The sequence below is a fragment of the Suncus etruscus genome, chromosome 7 (assembly GCF_024139225.1).
Source record: "Suncus etruscus isolate mSunEtr1 chromosome 7, mSunEtr1.pri.cur, whole genome shotgun sequence".
NCBI lineage: Eukaryota > Metazoa > Chordata > Mammalia > Eulipotyphla > Soricidae > Suncus > Suncus etruscus.
Window position 1 is genome coordinate 19955028 of NC_064854.1, and position 14250 is coordinate 19969277.

At 53.8% G+C, this 14250-nt stretch overlaps 1 protein-coding gene across 3 annotated transcripts in view; it reads right to left on the reverse strand.

The window, feature by feature from the left end:
- Nucleotides 1-12284: 12284 nt before the first annotated feature.
- UPF2 (UPF2 regulator of nonsense mediated mRNA decay) overlaps nucleotides 12285-14250 on the reverse strand; it is a 79245-nt gene continuing 77279 nt past the window's right edge. For all 3 annotated transcript variants that reach the window (XM_049777077.1, XM_049777078.1, XM_049777076.1), the window contains one exon: nucleotides 12285-13574. In XM_049777077.1, coding sequence (XP_049633034.1) covers nucleotides 13565-13574 — 10 coding nt within the window. In that variant the 3' untranslated portion in view covers nucleotides 12285-13564. The remainder of the gene's footprint in view (nucleotides 13575-14250) is intronic.

Consider the following 14250-nt stretch of genomic DNA (forward strand, 5'->3'; position numbering starts at 1 on the left):
TTCGAATCCCGGTGTCCCATATGGTCCCCCGTGCCTGCCAGGAGAATTTCTGAGCATGGAGCCAGGAATAACCCCTGAGCGCTGCCGGGTGTGACCCAAAAACCACAAAAAAAAAAAAAAAAAAATAGTTCTTGTCCTTTGCATCTAGTTCTGAGTGCAGAGGCCGTAGGGAGCCCTGAGCACTGTCAGGTGTGTCCCAAAATTAGACTATAAAGGGAGCTGGGGAACACACTCATAGCAGGTCTCCCCTTCTTTGCAAGTGTCTCTCAGCTCCAGGGCTGAGACCGAGTGCAAAAGACCCCATGTGCTGAGGGCCATGGGACTGTGCCTGACCACCATGGACCTGAGAGTGGTCAGCAGTCGTTCAGAGCTCCTGCTGGGCATTCTCCAGAATCTGTTTGAAGGGCTCTGGTGGTCCCCCCAGCTCCACATCCAGCTGCCCAGCACCTCACCATCAGGCTGAGCTGTCTGAGTCTCACTGAGCTCAGACAAAGGCCCCAAACTCTAAGGAATGTGTGCTGGTCCAGTCCAGGCCAAGAGGCCCTGCAGATGTTCCCCAATCCCCTTCTCAAGGCCAGAATCAGGGTGTTTCCTGTACATCTGAGGGAAATGGGAAACAAGGAGCTTTCATGCCACAATGAGTTTTGTTTCAATGGAGCATCTGTACAGAGCATCTCTGCAAGGCATCTCTGCAATGTCTCTGCACGGAGTGTCTCTGCAGGTCAGGCCCAGTCAGTGCCCAGAGCCTGGGGAGGGAGCGGAGGTCAGAGCACAGGCAGCGATGGGCGTGTTTGCGTTCAAAGGACAAGTCACCAAACTGGTTTGTTTCTCCTTCACGAGCCCTGGAGCCCTGACGTCCGGGTGCCCGGCTGCGTCTAATCTGCTCTGACACCGGATACAGGACTCAGGCTGCCAGCAGCAGGTCCTGGGAAAACGTGGGGCCGGGCAGGAAAGAGGTGCAGAAGAGCTCCCCAGAACCTGCTGGGAATTTCCAGGCCACTTCCCCATACCTCAGGACTCCCCTCTCCTCCGGCCCCCTCTTATCTGAGAGAAAAACGGATGCTGGGAAAAGCCACTCTCTGTGGGACAGGAAAGTGTTCAGCGGGACACCCTCCCCTGTGCTCTAAACTCCTAGGTTTTCCCATCCTTTGAACCCCGGATCCTCCTGTGCTCTGCACCCCTAGACTTCCCCTGATTTCACTGCAGGTTACCCCTTTCCTAGTTACTGTCCCGAGGGCAGGAGGGGTGAGGCAGAATTGGAGGGGTACCACCTATCAGCTGACCTTTGCCCTTTGACCTGCTCAGCTCAGGGTCTGTTTAATCATAAGGGGGAGGGCTTTCAGAAGCCACCCAGAAAGCCCACGTATGACTGGGATTCTTGAGGACAGGATGGATGTGGGAGTGGGGAGCCCCCCAGCCCCTGCTCTGCTGGTGTTTAAGTTCTCCCTTTTGTGAGGTGCTGGGGACCCCAGAAAGTGGGGCCTGAACTCAGGATCTCGGACCTAAGCTCTCTACACGGGTCTACATAGGAGTTCCAAGGGGAGCCTGCGATTGACTTTCTGCACCGCCCCCCCAATCCTCCTAATGCAATGGAGGTGGCTGCCAAGTGTCCCACCGGGTAGAATGGGAAGATGTCATGAGAGGCACGTTGGGGCACCGGGTTAATGGGGTTTGGTCACGGACAGCCGGGCAGCAGTGCCCCCAGAGTTGCTGTGAGACGGATTCTGGAAATACCTTTCCAGGGTGCGGCCGCAGGAATCCAGGAAGAAATCCCTGACTGAAGAAAGTTCTGGGGACCAGGAGAGCCGGGAGGGTTTGTTTGTGTGTGCATGAATATCTCTGTGTGTGTGTGAGTGTCTGTGTGTGCACGGATCTGCATGTGCCCTGCATGTGCATCTGTCTGTCCATCTGTGTGGAACTATTTGCCTGTTGGCATGTCCACATGTGACCGTGTATGTGGTGTGTGTATATGCAAACATAGGCACGGTTATGGGAGACCCTGTGCAGAGCCCCTGGGCCCTTCTTGGCCTGTGGATCAGTGAGGCTGGGGCACCCCTGTAGGATAGAAAGGGGGGGAAGGCTGGGTCCTGCCCAGGTTCTGAGCTTCGGGACCTGACACTGCCAGGTTGTGTCCGAAGACTTGAGAAGGGCTCGGTGAGACGGGGACTCTCCACTGACCAATGGTGCTGCTTGGAGGACAGTCAGTTTAGAGCGGGGCTCCCCACCCAGCACTTCTTCCAGGACCCAGTATTGGGGGCTGTGGTTTCTGCAGATCTGGGAGCAGGACTTACAATGCACACCCACTCACAGTCATATCCTCACACAGCCACACAATCATGCTCATAGTCACACACACACAGCCACACAGAGTCACACAAGGCTAACATTCACAATTAGACACACATAGTCATCCAGACCATCACATGACCATCATCACGTTACTGTCATAATCACATTTCTGTCACCATCAGCACCCCCAGACCCTATCTTCATCTCAAAGAACCTTCTGGAAGGACTAAGACAAACCCAGCAGCAAGAAGTGCCCTGGGGCCTCCTCAGACACCATCCAGTCCTCGGGCTTGCAGCCTATGGGGAGGGACTCAGGCAGGGATGGCTGTGGCCTACAGCAGTGGCTGAGCTGCCCCGATCCCCCCTCCCCAATTTTTTTTTCTTTCTTGATGGGCAAGGCTGGTTTCCTGCCCCGACCACCTCTGGGTGGGGCTCAGCATTCAGTGCCCACTGCCCCATGCCCATCCCTATGTGAAGCTGGGCTCCCGGCCACCCCTGGGCTCCTTCCAAGGAGGAAGAGCCCAGCCAAGCGCTCCTGCCCCGGACACTGGGGGGACTGTTGGCCGCTGTGCTGCGGAGAAGGCTGGAGAGGCTGAGTCAGGAGACACTCCGGTTGCCTGAGGGTACAGGGTAGGTATTTCGGGCTGGGAGGGGCCCCTGCAGAAGAAATGTTTCAGCTTCTGGAAGTGGCACGTGAGCCCCTGAACACCCTTCCATGTCACTGCCTGACAGCAGGCACGCCCAGACATGGCCAGGCACCCGGGTCAGGGCAGCTTTTGCAGGAAGCCTGGCATGGGTGTATGTATATGCATGAATATATATATGTGTGTGTGTGTGTGTGTGTGTGTTCATGTGTGTGTTTGCATGCTTCTGTGTGTGTATGTGTGTGTTCGTACAGCTCCCCTGGACTTAGGCATGAAGGAAAGTCCTGTCATGAAGGACCTCCTGCCAGCTGGGGTGGACCCTCAAAGGTATAACCAGCAGTGGCAGAGTCTTCTAAAACATGGAGGAAGGGCCATGCAAGAGAGTCTCCCCCTTAGATGGCTGAGATGGGGGTGTGGGGATAGGAAGAACCCTACAGATACAGGGACAACCTGGGGGACCTGAGATATGGCAGGGGCTGAATGGGGATGTTCTAGGGATGGGCGGGGTACCCACAGAGGACAGGCTCAGTGGGATGGGGGGGGACTCAAACCCAGCGGCCATACAAAGTTCTCCTGTGGACATGGATTCTTCCCTGAGTTAGAGCAGGGTGTGGTGTCCTGCAGGGAGGAGAAAGGGGGAGGACCCAGCACATATGGACTTAGCACTAAGGGGATCAACCTCTGAGCACGGAGCTGGGAGCAGCACTGACCATGGCCTAGAGATACAAACCAGGAAGCAAGGAAGGGTCCCTGCACTCAGGGGTCTCATGTGCCCCACAAACACTCAAGCACTCTGAAAGATCTGGTGCCAATGTGGGGGGTCAGCAGCTGGAGGACAGAGCTGGGGTGCACGGGAGATGGCTGAGATCACAGAGAACTTGGCTGTGGCTTCAAGAAGTGAGAGGGGAGCCAGAGACTGAGGCTACTGTCCTTGATCTGTCCTGTTCACACCATCACCTGTCGTCCTCTGCGGTGGGCCAGGCAAGGGACCAGACGTGGAGGACACAGTGATTTGTCATTGTCATTGTCAGCACGGTGAGGTGAACAGCACTTGGATGCACAGTTCTCTGCACCCCAGTACAGAACGGTGGATAATGGAGATGGTGGGGTGGAGATCATAGGCTGGACCCTAAGGCTCTCCTTCCTCTGACCTCCAGATACTGCCTAGGAACTAGGGGGAGAGATGTCCTGAGGTGAATGTGCCCCACTCTAGGACCTCCTGGCCCCCTGGATCTGTTTCCCCTGAGTTGGTCTTGTTTCCTCCACAAACCCAAGGGTCCTCATTCCCCAGCCCTACAGGGGACAACCCAACACCCATCTCCTCCCTCCAACAGGACAGAGGCCGCCCTCCATGCCCCAGGACTGTGGGTATCCTGTTTCCTGGGGGTGTTAACCCTCAAACCCCCAGGATTAGGCAAGAATTGGGGACCCTCAGGACAGTCACCCAGAGCTTCAAGGACCACATGTGATGGGACAGTGCTTGGTGGAGGGGGCTGCATGGAGAGAGATTGGGTTCTCTGAGGTGATGGAGAGGTAGTAGACACAGAGAGAGGTGGGGGCTACAGAGAAGGTACTGAGTTCCTGTACCTTCACAGCTGAGACCTGAACTGGGGCCCTGAGCTTACTAATGTCTGAGAAAGCTCAGACCCTCAAGGGACCCCTCAGGGACAGTGCAGATCTTCAGGAACCCTCAGAAGACATGACCACCCACTGCACTGCAACAGCCCTTGGAAGCAGTCATGGGCGTTGGGCCCAGATTGTAGAGGTTTGGGACCTCCTGGCTGTGAGCCTTGGGCTGTTCCTTCTGCACAGCTCCCTGGAGCCTCTCTGGTCACGTCCCTCCTTCCGGGAGGAGAATCAAGGTCCCAGGCCCAAATGGGCTGGAGGGAGACCCCCACATGACAAAGATCCCCTGGACCCTGAAGGGTCCCAGCCATCAGGAAGTTGCTTGCAGATGCGTGGACACCCAGCATGGAAAGTCCCCGGGTCTGTTAAAGTATAAACCAGTCAAGGTCAGCAGGACAGGCTATTTCCCGAGGGCAGCACAAGGCACGGACAAGGTCAGGCAGGGGGGTACAGCGGGGCCCATGACACAAGCCAGCAAGGCCCTGACTGGAATTTTTTGTCTTGCCAAATTTCTCACATGGCCCCCTCAAAGTCCTGCGGAAGCCACAAGTTGGGGTTCTTGGGATTGAGGAGACACGAGGTAAAGACATTAGTTATATATGGAGAATGATGGATGAGGTGGAGTGGAACCTCAGGGTCCAAGAGTGCTGAAGGGGGTGCAGCTCCTGAATGCTCAGGCGACAGCCTAACTGGGCCTGGCCACAAGGACGAAGGAGCTGGGTGTGAGTGAGGGGAGGATCCAGGCTGCAGGAAGGTTGTCGTGGCCCCCTGCCACCTTTTAGCTGACCGTCCTTGAGGCCCCAGAGCCCGCCCTGGCTAGGAAACTTCCATCCCAGCTGCAGAGCAGTGAGTTGCCAGGAGCTCGGGCCAGGAGACTCATGCCCAGGTCCAAGGGAAGGTCAAAGCCTTCAAGGACCCCATAGCTGTCCCAGGCCCAGGGCCAGCGCAATGGCACCAAATCTGACACTTACCTCATACTCAACTGGGGTCACTTGGTCCCTGACAGTGCTCTGGGTCCCCTGTTCAGCACCGATTATAACCCCCAGAACAAAAATCCAATAAACAAGAAGTGGGTTTCTTTGAAAACAGATGGAGCCAATGTTTGGCACAGCGGATCCAGCCAACTCTCAGCACCCCATGATTTTTCTCTTCTGGGGCAGAATGATGCCCAGAGCAGAAACTCGCTCTAATGGGCCAGACACTCTGCTCCTAGGCTGGAGGCAGCTTGAGTGCCCGAGCAGACTTTTCATGCAGGAGATCCAGCTTTGATCCCTGGCACTACATGGTCCTTAACACCCTTCAGGAATGAGCACTGAGTTAGGAGTGGCCAACCCAAAACAAAAATAAAACCAAAACCAAAACAAACCTGGGGGGCTGGAGTGATAGCACAGTGGTAGGGTGTTTGTCTTGCACGTGGCTGACCCAGGATGGACCTGGGTTTGATCCACCGGTGACCCATATGGTCCCCAGAGCCAGGAGCAATTTGTGAGTGCATAGCCAGGAGTAACCCCTGAGCATCAGAGGGTGTGGCCCAAAAACCAAAAAAAAAAAGAAAAGAGAAGAAGAGAAGAGAAGAGAAGAAGAGAAGAGAAGAGAAAAGAAGAAAAGAAAAGAAAAGAAAAGAAAAGAAAAGAAAAGAAAAGAAAAAAGAAAAGAAAAGAAAAACAAACCTTGGGGTCCGAGAGATAGCGCAAGTGGTAGTGGTTTGCTTTGTACATAGCCGACCCAGGTTTGATCCTGGCATTCCATATGATCCCTTGAGCCTGCTAGTAGTTTCTGAGTACAGAGCCAGGAGTAACACCTGAGAACTGCTGGTGTTTCCCTCCCCTCCCCCCTAAAAAACAGGACAGTTTTCCACTTGAGATGTTTTTATGGGAATATAGGGATCAAAAATAGAGCCATAATCCAAGTTAATTCTGATCACATAGGACCCAGGAATTCACCTCAAAATAGATTTTATAAAGCTTCCATAAGCACATCTGCGGCTATGACATCCAGGTGCTGGGAGCAAGTGGGTCGGGTCAAGGGTCACCCCACACAGCTGGAGATAAGCTTCCAGGGAAAGCAAAGATCAGCGGGAGCACAGAGAGGACCTGTTCACCCCGTATGGAGGCCTTGACTTGGGGCTGCCCCAAGTCTCTGCACTTTGCCTATCAGACACCTGTGTTTCTCCATATCTCAAGCCTGGTTTTTGTTGTTTTGGGGCCACAACTACTGGTACTCAGGACTGACTTTTAATTGTGCTCAGAAATCACTCCTAGGACCAGATGAGATGCTGGGACTCACGCCCAGGTTAGCTGTGTGCAAGACAAGCGCCCGCCTGCTGTATTATCTCGACATTTGCACTTTTTATTTTTTGTTTTGTGTTTTTGACCACACGTGGCAGTGCTCAGGGGTTACTCCAGGCTCTGTGCTCAGGAATCCTGAGCTTAGGGGATCTTATAAGATGTCAGGGATCAAACCTGGGTGGGCCAAGTGCAAAGCAAATGCCTTTAGATTACTCAGTCTGACAAAGTCATGTGCAGAGGACCCAGGGGACAGGTCTGGGCTGAGATCCCAACTTTTCCCAGTCTGCCAGCATAGCACTGGGATACCGGAACTCAGGTTCTCCGGCCTTGAAGAAGATAGAACAGAAAGAGAAAGGTGGCCCCCTCCTGGGAGAGGCTCTGGGTGCACAGAGGGGAGGGGAGTAGAGGCGGAGGGTGGCAGGGAACTGGGCTGCTCCCCAGTCGTTGCCTTTCCCAGTGCCTGGAGCCAGGCTGATGTCACCCCACAAACATCCACAACATTTACTCCACACCTGCAGCTCTGACACTCTCCTGGGGAGGCTCAGGTACCCCCACAGCACTTCAGGGAGCCCCCAGGGAAGTCCAGACCTCTAGAATTTGTGGTGTTGTTGTTGGGAATGTCCTAGGCTGGCCTAACCTGTGTGAGAAGTTGGGACAGTGGACAGCAACCCCCAGGGGACTCCAGGCTGGCTAGAAGTGGCCGGAAGTGACCTCATGGCTCTGGGCCCCATTTTATCCTCAGGCTATACTCTGAGGCCAGAGCCAGAAGAGTGAATCTTTCCCTCCTGTATCTTTTTTTTCTGGCTGCAACAATGATTTTAGGGGGTGTGTCAGGGCCTCAGGTTGGGGCTTGGAACAGCTGCCAGCTTGTCCCTGGAACATCTGTAGGGGGCCTTGGGGGGGGCCTGTGTCTGGGGGAACTCACTGTCCTCTCTTGCCAAGGGGGTGTGGGCATTCATCTATCTACCCAAAGCGGGCTTCTGAGCATAGGGCGATGCGCCACACCATGGCTGAAACCCAAGGGACGAGGGAGGCCCTGGGCCCCCAGTGCAGATGGGCCGCATCTCTGCCCAGTGTTCGCACTGTCCCACCCGGGGCCTGATGCACAGGGGATGGGACAGAGGAATGTGGCTTCCTTCTCCCCAGAAACTATAGCTGAAGACCAGAGGCTAGTTTGGAAACCGGGGGCCTAATGGCAAATATACCCGCTCCCAGGAAGAGGGGTTTGCGGGGCCCCTGAGGCCCCTGAGGTGCACACAGCATATGCTATGCAGGGCTCTGGGACTCCGAGTTTGAGATGGGGCTTGACCAAATGGGCTTGTGCTCATGGACATTAATCTCCCTGCCCTTCCTCCCCATCGTGGACCAAACAAAGTGGGGTAACTCAGCGACACCTGCATGGACCACAGACATCAGTGCAGCACTGATGTGGGGGGGGGGGAGGAGAGAGAAAGGAAAGAAAGAGGGTAAGTGGGGAGAGGAGAGAGGGTTGAGGAGAGAGAAGTGAGAGAACAGAGCGAGAGAGCAGACAGGAAAACAAGTATGGGAGTCCAGAAGGTCTACCTGCACTCCCCTCTCTGCACCCAGCTCTGGGTGCGACTCCTAGTTGCTCCACTTGTCCAGCCCAACCTGCCCTGTGGCCAGGTCAGGGCACTTATCTGCAAGACCTCAGCAGGCAAACAGCCCATAATGCCCTTGGCCGAGGGCTGGAGCTGGGCAGGAGCTGGGCCAAAGGTGCCCGGGAGGGGCCTCTGCCCACAGGAGCACCCGGGAGTGCCAAGCCCCAGTCTGAGTCCCTGACCCTTTGCCAAAGTCCCGCCGCCCCTGGCTGACTCGACTCCTCCAACAGGAAGTCCTCCTAAGTGCCAGCTAAGGTCTTGGGTTTCGGGGGTGGGCCTAGACCCGGCCAGCAGTGATGTCACAGCTGCTGGGCGGGCAGCTGACTGCTATGTACTCAAAGGATCAAGGCCAGTCCATGAGCTCAAAGGTGACTGGCTGGGTTGTGTCCCCCCAAATCCTCGCTCCTGTCTGGGCACCATGAGACGGGAAAGCAGGGTGAGGACCTACTGTAGAGATCTGGGGTATTCTGATGACAGGGAGACTGTAGCTGCCCTGCACCCCAGTGCACAAAGAGGGCCAAGCGAGGGCCCAGCCCTGACCACGCTTTCAGATGGATTTCCAGGCCCCAGAAATGAAGAAATGGGCTACAGACAGGACAGCGGGGATAGGTCGGCTTTTGCCTTGCATACAGCCAACCCAGGCTCAATCCCCAGGACCCCATAAGATCCTGAGCCCATCAGGAATGATTCCTAAGCAGAGGCAGGAATAAGTCTGTGCACTGCTGAGTGTGGCCCCAAAACCAAAGAATAAAAGAAGAGCCACAGAACTGGGGCGGCTGCCAGGTGCCAAGACCCTTCCCATGCCTCTGGCTGCAGGCCTGGCCCGTCATTGACACTTGGGGTGCGTTTTCTCGTGGGGTCTGGGATTTCTGCTTTGGGCCTCAAGATGGGTTATCTGTGGCCTGCAGGGCACCCACACCAGCTAGGCAGAGGCCCTGAGGAGCTAAGTAAGCAATGAGGGGGTCGGTATAGATGTACTGTGGGTACAAATGTAGGTGTGTGAAGCAGTAAGTGCAGGTGTGGGTGAGTGTGACACTCTACAATGGCCCTTCTGGCCGAGAGCAGGTGACAGCATCTTCAAACGATGATGTGGAGGGGAGGGTGGAAGTTGTGTCAAGAGCAGTGAGAGAGAGAGATGAGAGGATGGGGGGGTCAGGAGACAGGGAGCAGTGGATGCGCAAATAGAGGGGTAAGTGAAGGGTGAATGGGTGCACAGGAAATGAGCGGATGGGCAATAAGTAGGATGACTGGGCAGAGGTGGGTGGATAGATGTGGGTGGTTAGAGGTGAATGGACAGAGGTGGATGGAAGAATGCATGGGTGGGTAAGTGGTTTAGTGGGTGGGTGGGTAGATGAGTGGATGGGTGGATAAGTGGATGGGTGGATGAGTGGGTGGATGGATAAGTGGATGTGGATGAGTGGGTGGATGGATGGAGGCAGGTGAGAGGGTGGATGTGGATGAGTGGGTGGGTGGGTTGAAGGATGAGTGGATGGGTAGATGAGTGGGTGGATGGATGGATGACAGGGTTGGTGGGTAGATGAGTGGGTGAATGGGTAAGTGGGTGGATGGAAAGTGAGTTGGTGGATGTGGATAAGTGGATGGGTGGGTAGATGAGTAGACAAACAGGTGGGCAAATGGAGGTGGGTGAGTGGGTGGGAGATGAGGGTGAGTGGTGGGCTGAAAACCCCTGGCCCTAGTTCCCTTGTTCCATCCCCATCACAGAGATTTCTAGGCTAACATCCCTCACTTCCTGACCCAAATACCTTCAGGGATTGCATGGCCGCCAAATTCAGCCAAAGTCTTGAGCTGGAAACCAGCCCCCACTGACTTTTTCAGTTCTCCTCAGCCCCTTCTCAGCCAAAATCTCTCAGTGCCATCCTTTTTTTTTTTTTTTTTTTTTTGTGGTTTTTGGGTCACACCCGGCAGTGCTCAGGGGTTACTCCTGGCTCCATGCTCAGAAATTGCTCCTGGCAGGCACAGGGGACCATATGGGACGCCGGGATTCGAACCGATGACCTTCTGCATGAAAGGCAAACACCTTACCTCCATGCTATCTCTCCGGCCCCGTCTCAGTGCCATCTTCTCTGATCACTCCAGTCCCTCCAGCCCCATTTCAGTGCCACAGGATAGTGTCTGCATGCAAGGCTCTGCCTCAGTCCCAGGGGGTCAGACTGCATTGTCACGGTCAGAAACCAGCTCTGAGGATCCTGCTGGTCCACTGTGCCCTCAAGCTGCCCCGAGCTCAGCTTCCCTATAGCTACCCCTGCACCCCGGGCCCCCTCAACAGTTAAGTTCCTCTCAGAACAGTCCAGGCCCAGTCTCAAACCACTTCTGGGAACCCTAGCCTGAAACCCTCCTGCTTCGGTCAATGGCTAATGTCTGGAGAACAGGGGCCCTGGGTCCAGTTCACCCATGTATGTCTCCAAGGATGCCTCAACTGAGCTGGTGCCAGAGAAGTTGCAAAGCTAAAAAAAGAACAGAGGTGCTCCAGGCTCTGTTCCCTGGGACAGAGTGTGCAGACATGTGTGTACAGATGTGTCTCCTGGCAGGCTTGGGAGACCATACGGGATATTGGAGATCAAGCCTGGGTTGGTGTGCGAGCAAGGCAAACACCCTCTCTGCTGTGCTATTGCTCTGCCTCCACTTATTATATATGTGTATATATATTTTTTTTGTTGTTGTTGTTGTTGTTGCTCAGGGGTTACTCCTGGCTACACGCTCAGAAATTGCCCCTGGCTTGGGGGGAACCATATGGGATGCCGGGGGATCGAACCGTGGTCCTTTCCTTGGCTAGCGCTTGCAAGGCAGACACCTTACCTCTAGCGCTACCTTGCCGGCCCCATTATATATGTATTTTAGTCTTTGGGCTACACCCGGCAGGGATCAGCGGTTACTCCTGGCTCTGTGCTCAGAAATTGCTCCTAGTAGGCTTGGGGGACCAAATGCAATGCTAGGAATCAAACCTGGGTCTGTCCTGGGTTGGTCGCGTGCAAGGCAAACACCCTACTGCTCTGGCCTCCTTGATTATGCTTTCTTATTTCTTCCCATGTTTTTTACTGGGGGGAAAACAATTCTCAAAATTGTAAGCCACAGAGGCAATAAAAACAGAAAAGAGGCTACCTAAAGGTGATTAAATCAGGGAGGCAAGCAGCAAGGCAGACGTGCTCCAAAGAGGACCCGACTACTCAGTCCTGAGAGGCTCAGAAAGAAATGCCGTCTTGGGAGAGACCATGGCACGCTGATCTGACTGAGGCACTGAGACTGGAAACTGGAAGTCGGGGTCTGCTCTACAAGCAGAAAGCAAAGACTGCAGTCCCTCCAGAAAACAACCCCACAACAAAATATGAGGCCCTGTGGCCGTGAGGCTGGCCTGGACGCACCAATGAGACAGGCTTAAACAGGAACAACAGGAAATGAAGTCTCCCTTGGGTATCTCTACTTCCAGCAGACTCCACGTTCCTGAGAAACTCAGACTAATACACCAGGGGGCCAGAGGGCAGGCAGCAGAGTGCTGGTTCTGGAGTCTTTCTGCATCCTGATGATGGGGGGGTGCATACATCTCAGCAAGAGGACACAACACACCCTGGAACAGTGGAAGCTAAGGTCTGCAGTCTAGTTACTGACATTAAACCACTTAAAAGTGGACTCACAGCTACCCAACGCTGAGCTGGTAGTGAGCTCTTCAGAACCGGAGGAAAGAGAGGGAGGTGGGATGCTCAAGGAGCTGGCTCCAAGAATTCCTCCTCCAGCACACAGATCGTAATTCCCACATGTGCCCCATTTCCAAAGCCCGGGCCCAAACGACACGACACGCGCCCTTCCAAATCTAAATTACAACACTTTATTGCAGCATCGGCAAAGGTCAGATTTCTGAAGCTGGTGAAGATCGGGCAGCATTTCCATGTGAAATGTTACAACTTTACAGGTTTTGTTTCTTATTTAATTCTACATGCAGAAACTGAAACATGGTAAAAGAAAAATGCAAAACTGCTAGGTAGAAATCAAAAATAGATGTGATCAAGTTGTAGGCTACGGATGTGCGCTTTTGAACTAAATGTTAACTATGCCTATCAGGAAGCAAACCAAAGACAGCTATCCTAATAAATTAACAGGGTGCCAGAAAAAGACCAAGAACCCCCTTTTCTACGTGGTGGGGGGCGAGGGGGAACAAAACAAAAACAGAAAAACAAAAGCAAAATAAAAAGCTCTACTGTTTCCATACTTAGTTTAGAGACAGCTGTAAACCATGAAGGTCGACACAGTCTTCGGATCCGCGCCTCGGTGCCCTTCGTCCCTTCTCTGCGGCAGACATGCTGGCTGGCCCACTCTGGCCCCCAATGGTACTTACAATGGGCTCAACTACCCCGTCCCCAGGCTGGCATCAGACTGCCTGAAGCATCGCAGCTCCCGCTCTTTCCTTTTCTAATTGTCTTCACATTTTTCTTTTACCTTAAACAGGCGATTCTGTATCACTGACTCTGATAGATAAAACTGATTTCTTTTTCTCCCTCATCCCTGGTTCCTCTTGAAATTGATTTCCTAAACAGAAGCCTTCCTGCGGGTCAGCTAGGATGTGGATTGCTTTCACCGTTTTCCTGTCCTGCATGTAAGGTTTTGGCTAGAAGATTTTACTGCTTGCTCTATGCTTTGCTACTGTCGTCCTGGAGCCCCCAAATGCATCTTCTTCCAACATGGGATGTTCAGTTCCGAGACACTGTAACTCAAATCAGGCTTAAACTCAAGTTCATTTCCCGCATGCCATTACCATCACAACTGTTTCTCCTCCGACTCAGGCATCTCCTTGACACTCGGTAGCCAAGGGAACCATCGCGTTGCTTGACTGCCGTTCTCGAGAGAAGATGAACCCACACGAGATTCCCATTACAAAAGGCCATTCTGCCTTGTCTGGAAGCGTTGGCTTGTTCCGGGGTTGGCAGAGGCTGCTGGTTCTGCCTCCTGGCCTCAGCCTGTCCCAGGTTTAGATTCGCAACTCTCTAGAGCGCCCTGCTGAGATGTGTCCACTGCTCTCGTTCCATTGCTGGAGGACTCCACTACCCACATCAGATACAGGACCTAATGGAATGGCCGCGCTGCCGGATCAGCGTCTCCTGCGGGCACAAACAGGGCACCGTTACAAAGCAAAGCCCAAAGAAGTCTACTATGAGTTGTGTACAGTGACACCCTTGCTGACACATCTCCTTTTGTTTTTTTTTTTTTTTTTTGGGGGGGGCACACCCGGCATTGCTCAGGGGTTACTCCTGGCTGTCTGCTCAGAAATAGCTCCTGGGCCGGGCGGTGGCGCTAGAGGTAAGGTGCCTGCCTTGCCTGCCTAGGCTAGCCTTGGATGGACCGCAGTCTGATCCTCCGGTTTCCCATATGGTCCCCCAAGCCAGGAGCGACTTCTGAGCGCATAGCCAGGAGTAACCCCTGAGCGTCACCGGGTTGGCCCAAAAACCAAAAGAAAAAAAAAAAGAAATAGCTCCTGGCAGGCACAGAGGACCATATGGGACACCGGGATTCGAACCAACCACCTTTGGTCCTGGATCGGCTGCTTGCAAGGCAAAAGCCGCTGTGCTATCTCTCCGGGCCCTGACACATCTCCTTAACTCAGGTAAATGTGGAGACTCATTTACAAATTGGAAATACTTACAGACTCCAGAATACTGAATTTGGGATGAAAGAGATTTGGATACAGTAACATTTTATTTATATATTTTTAAAACAAACAGAACCAAAGCCAACTACAACAGAATCGATACCCAATCTACAACAGGTTAGACACAG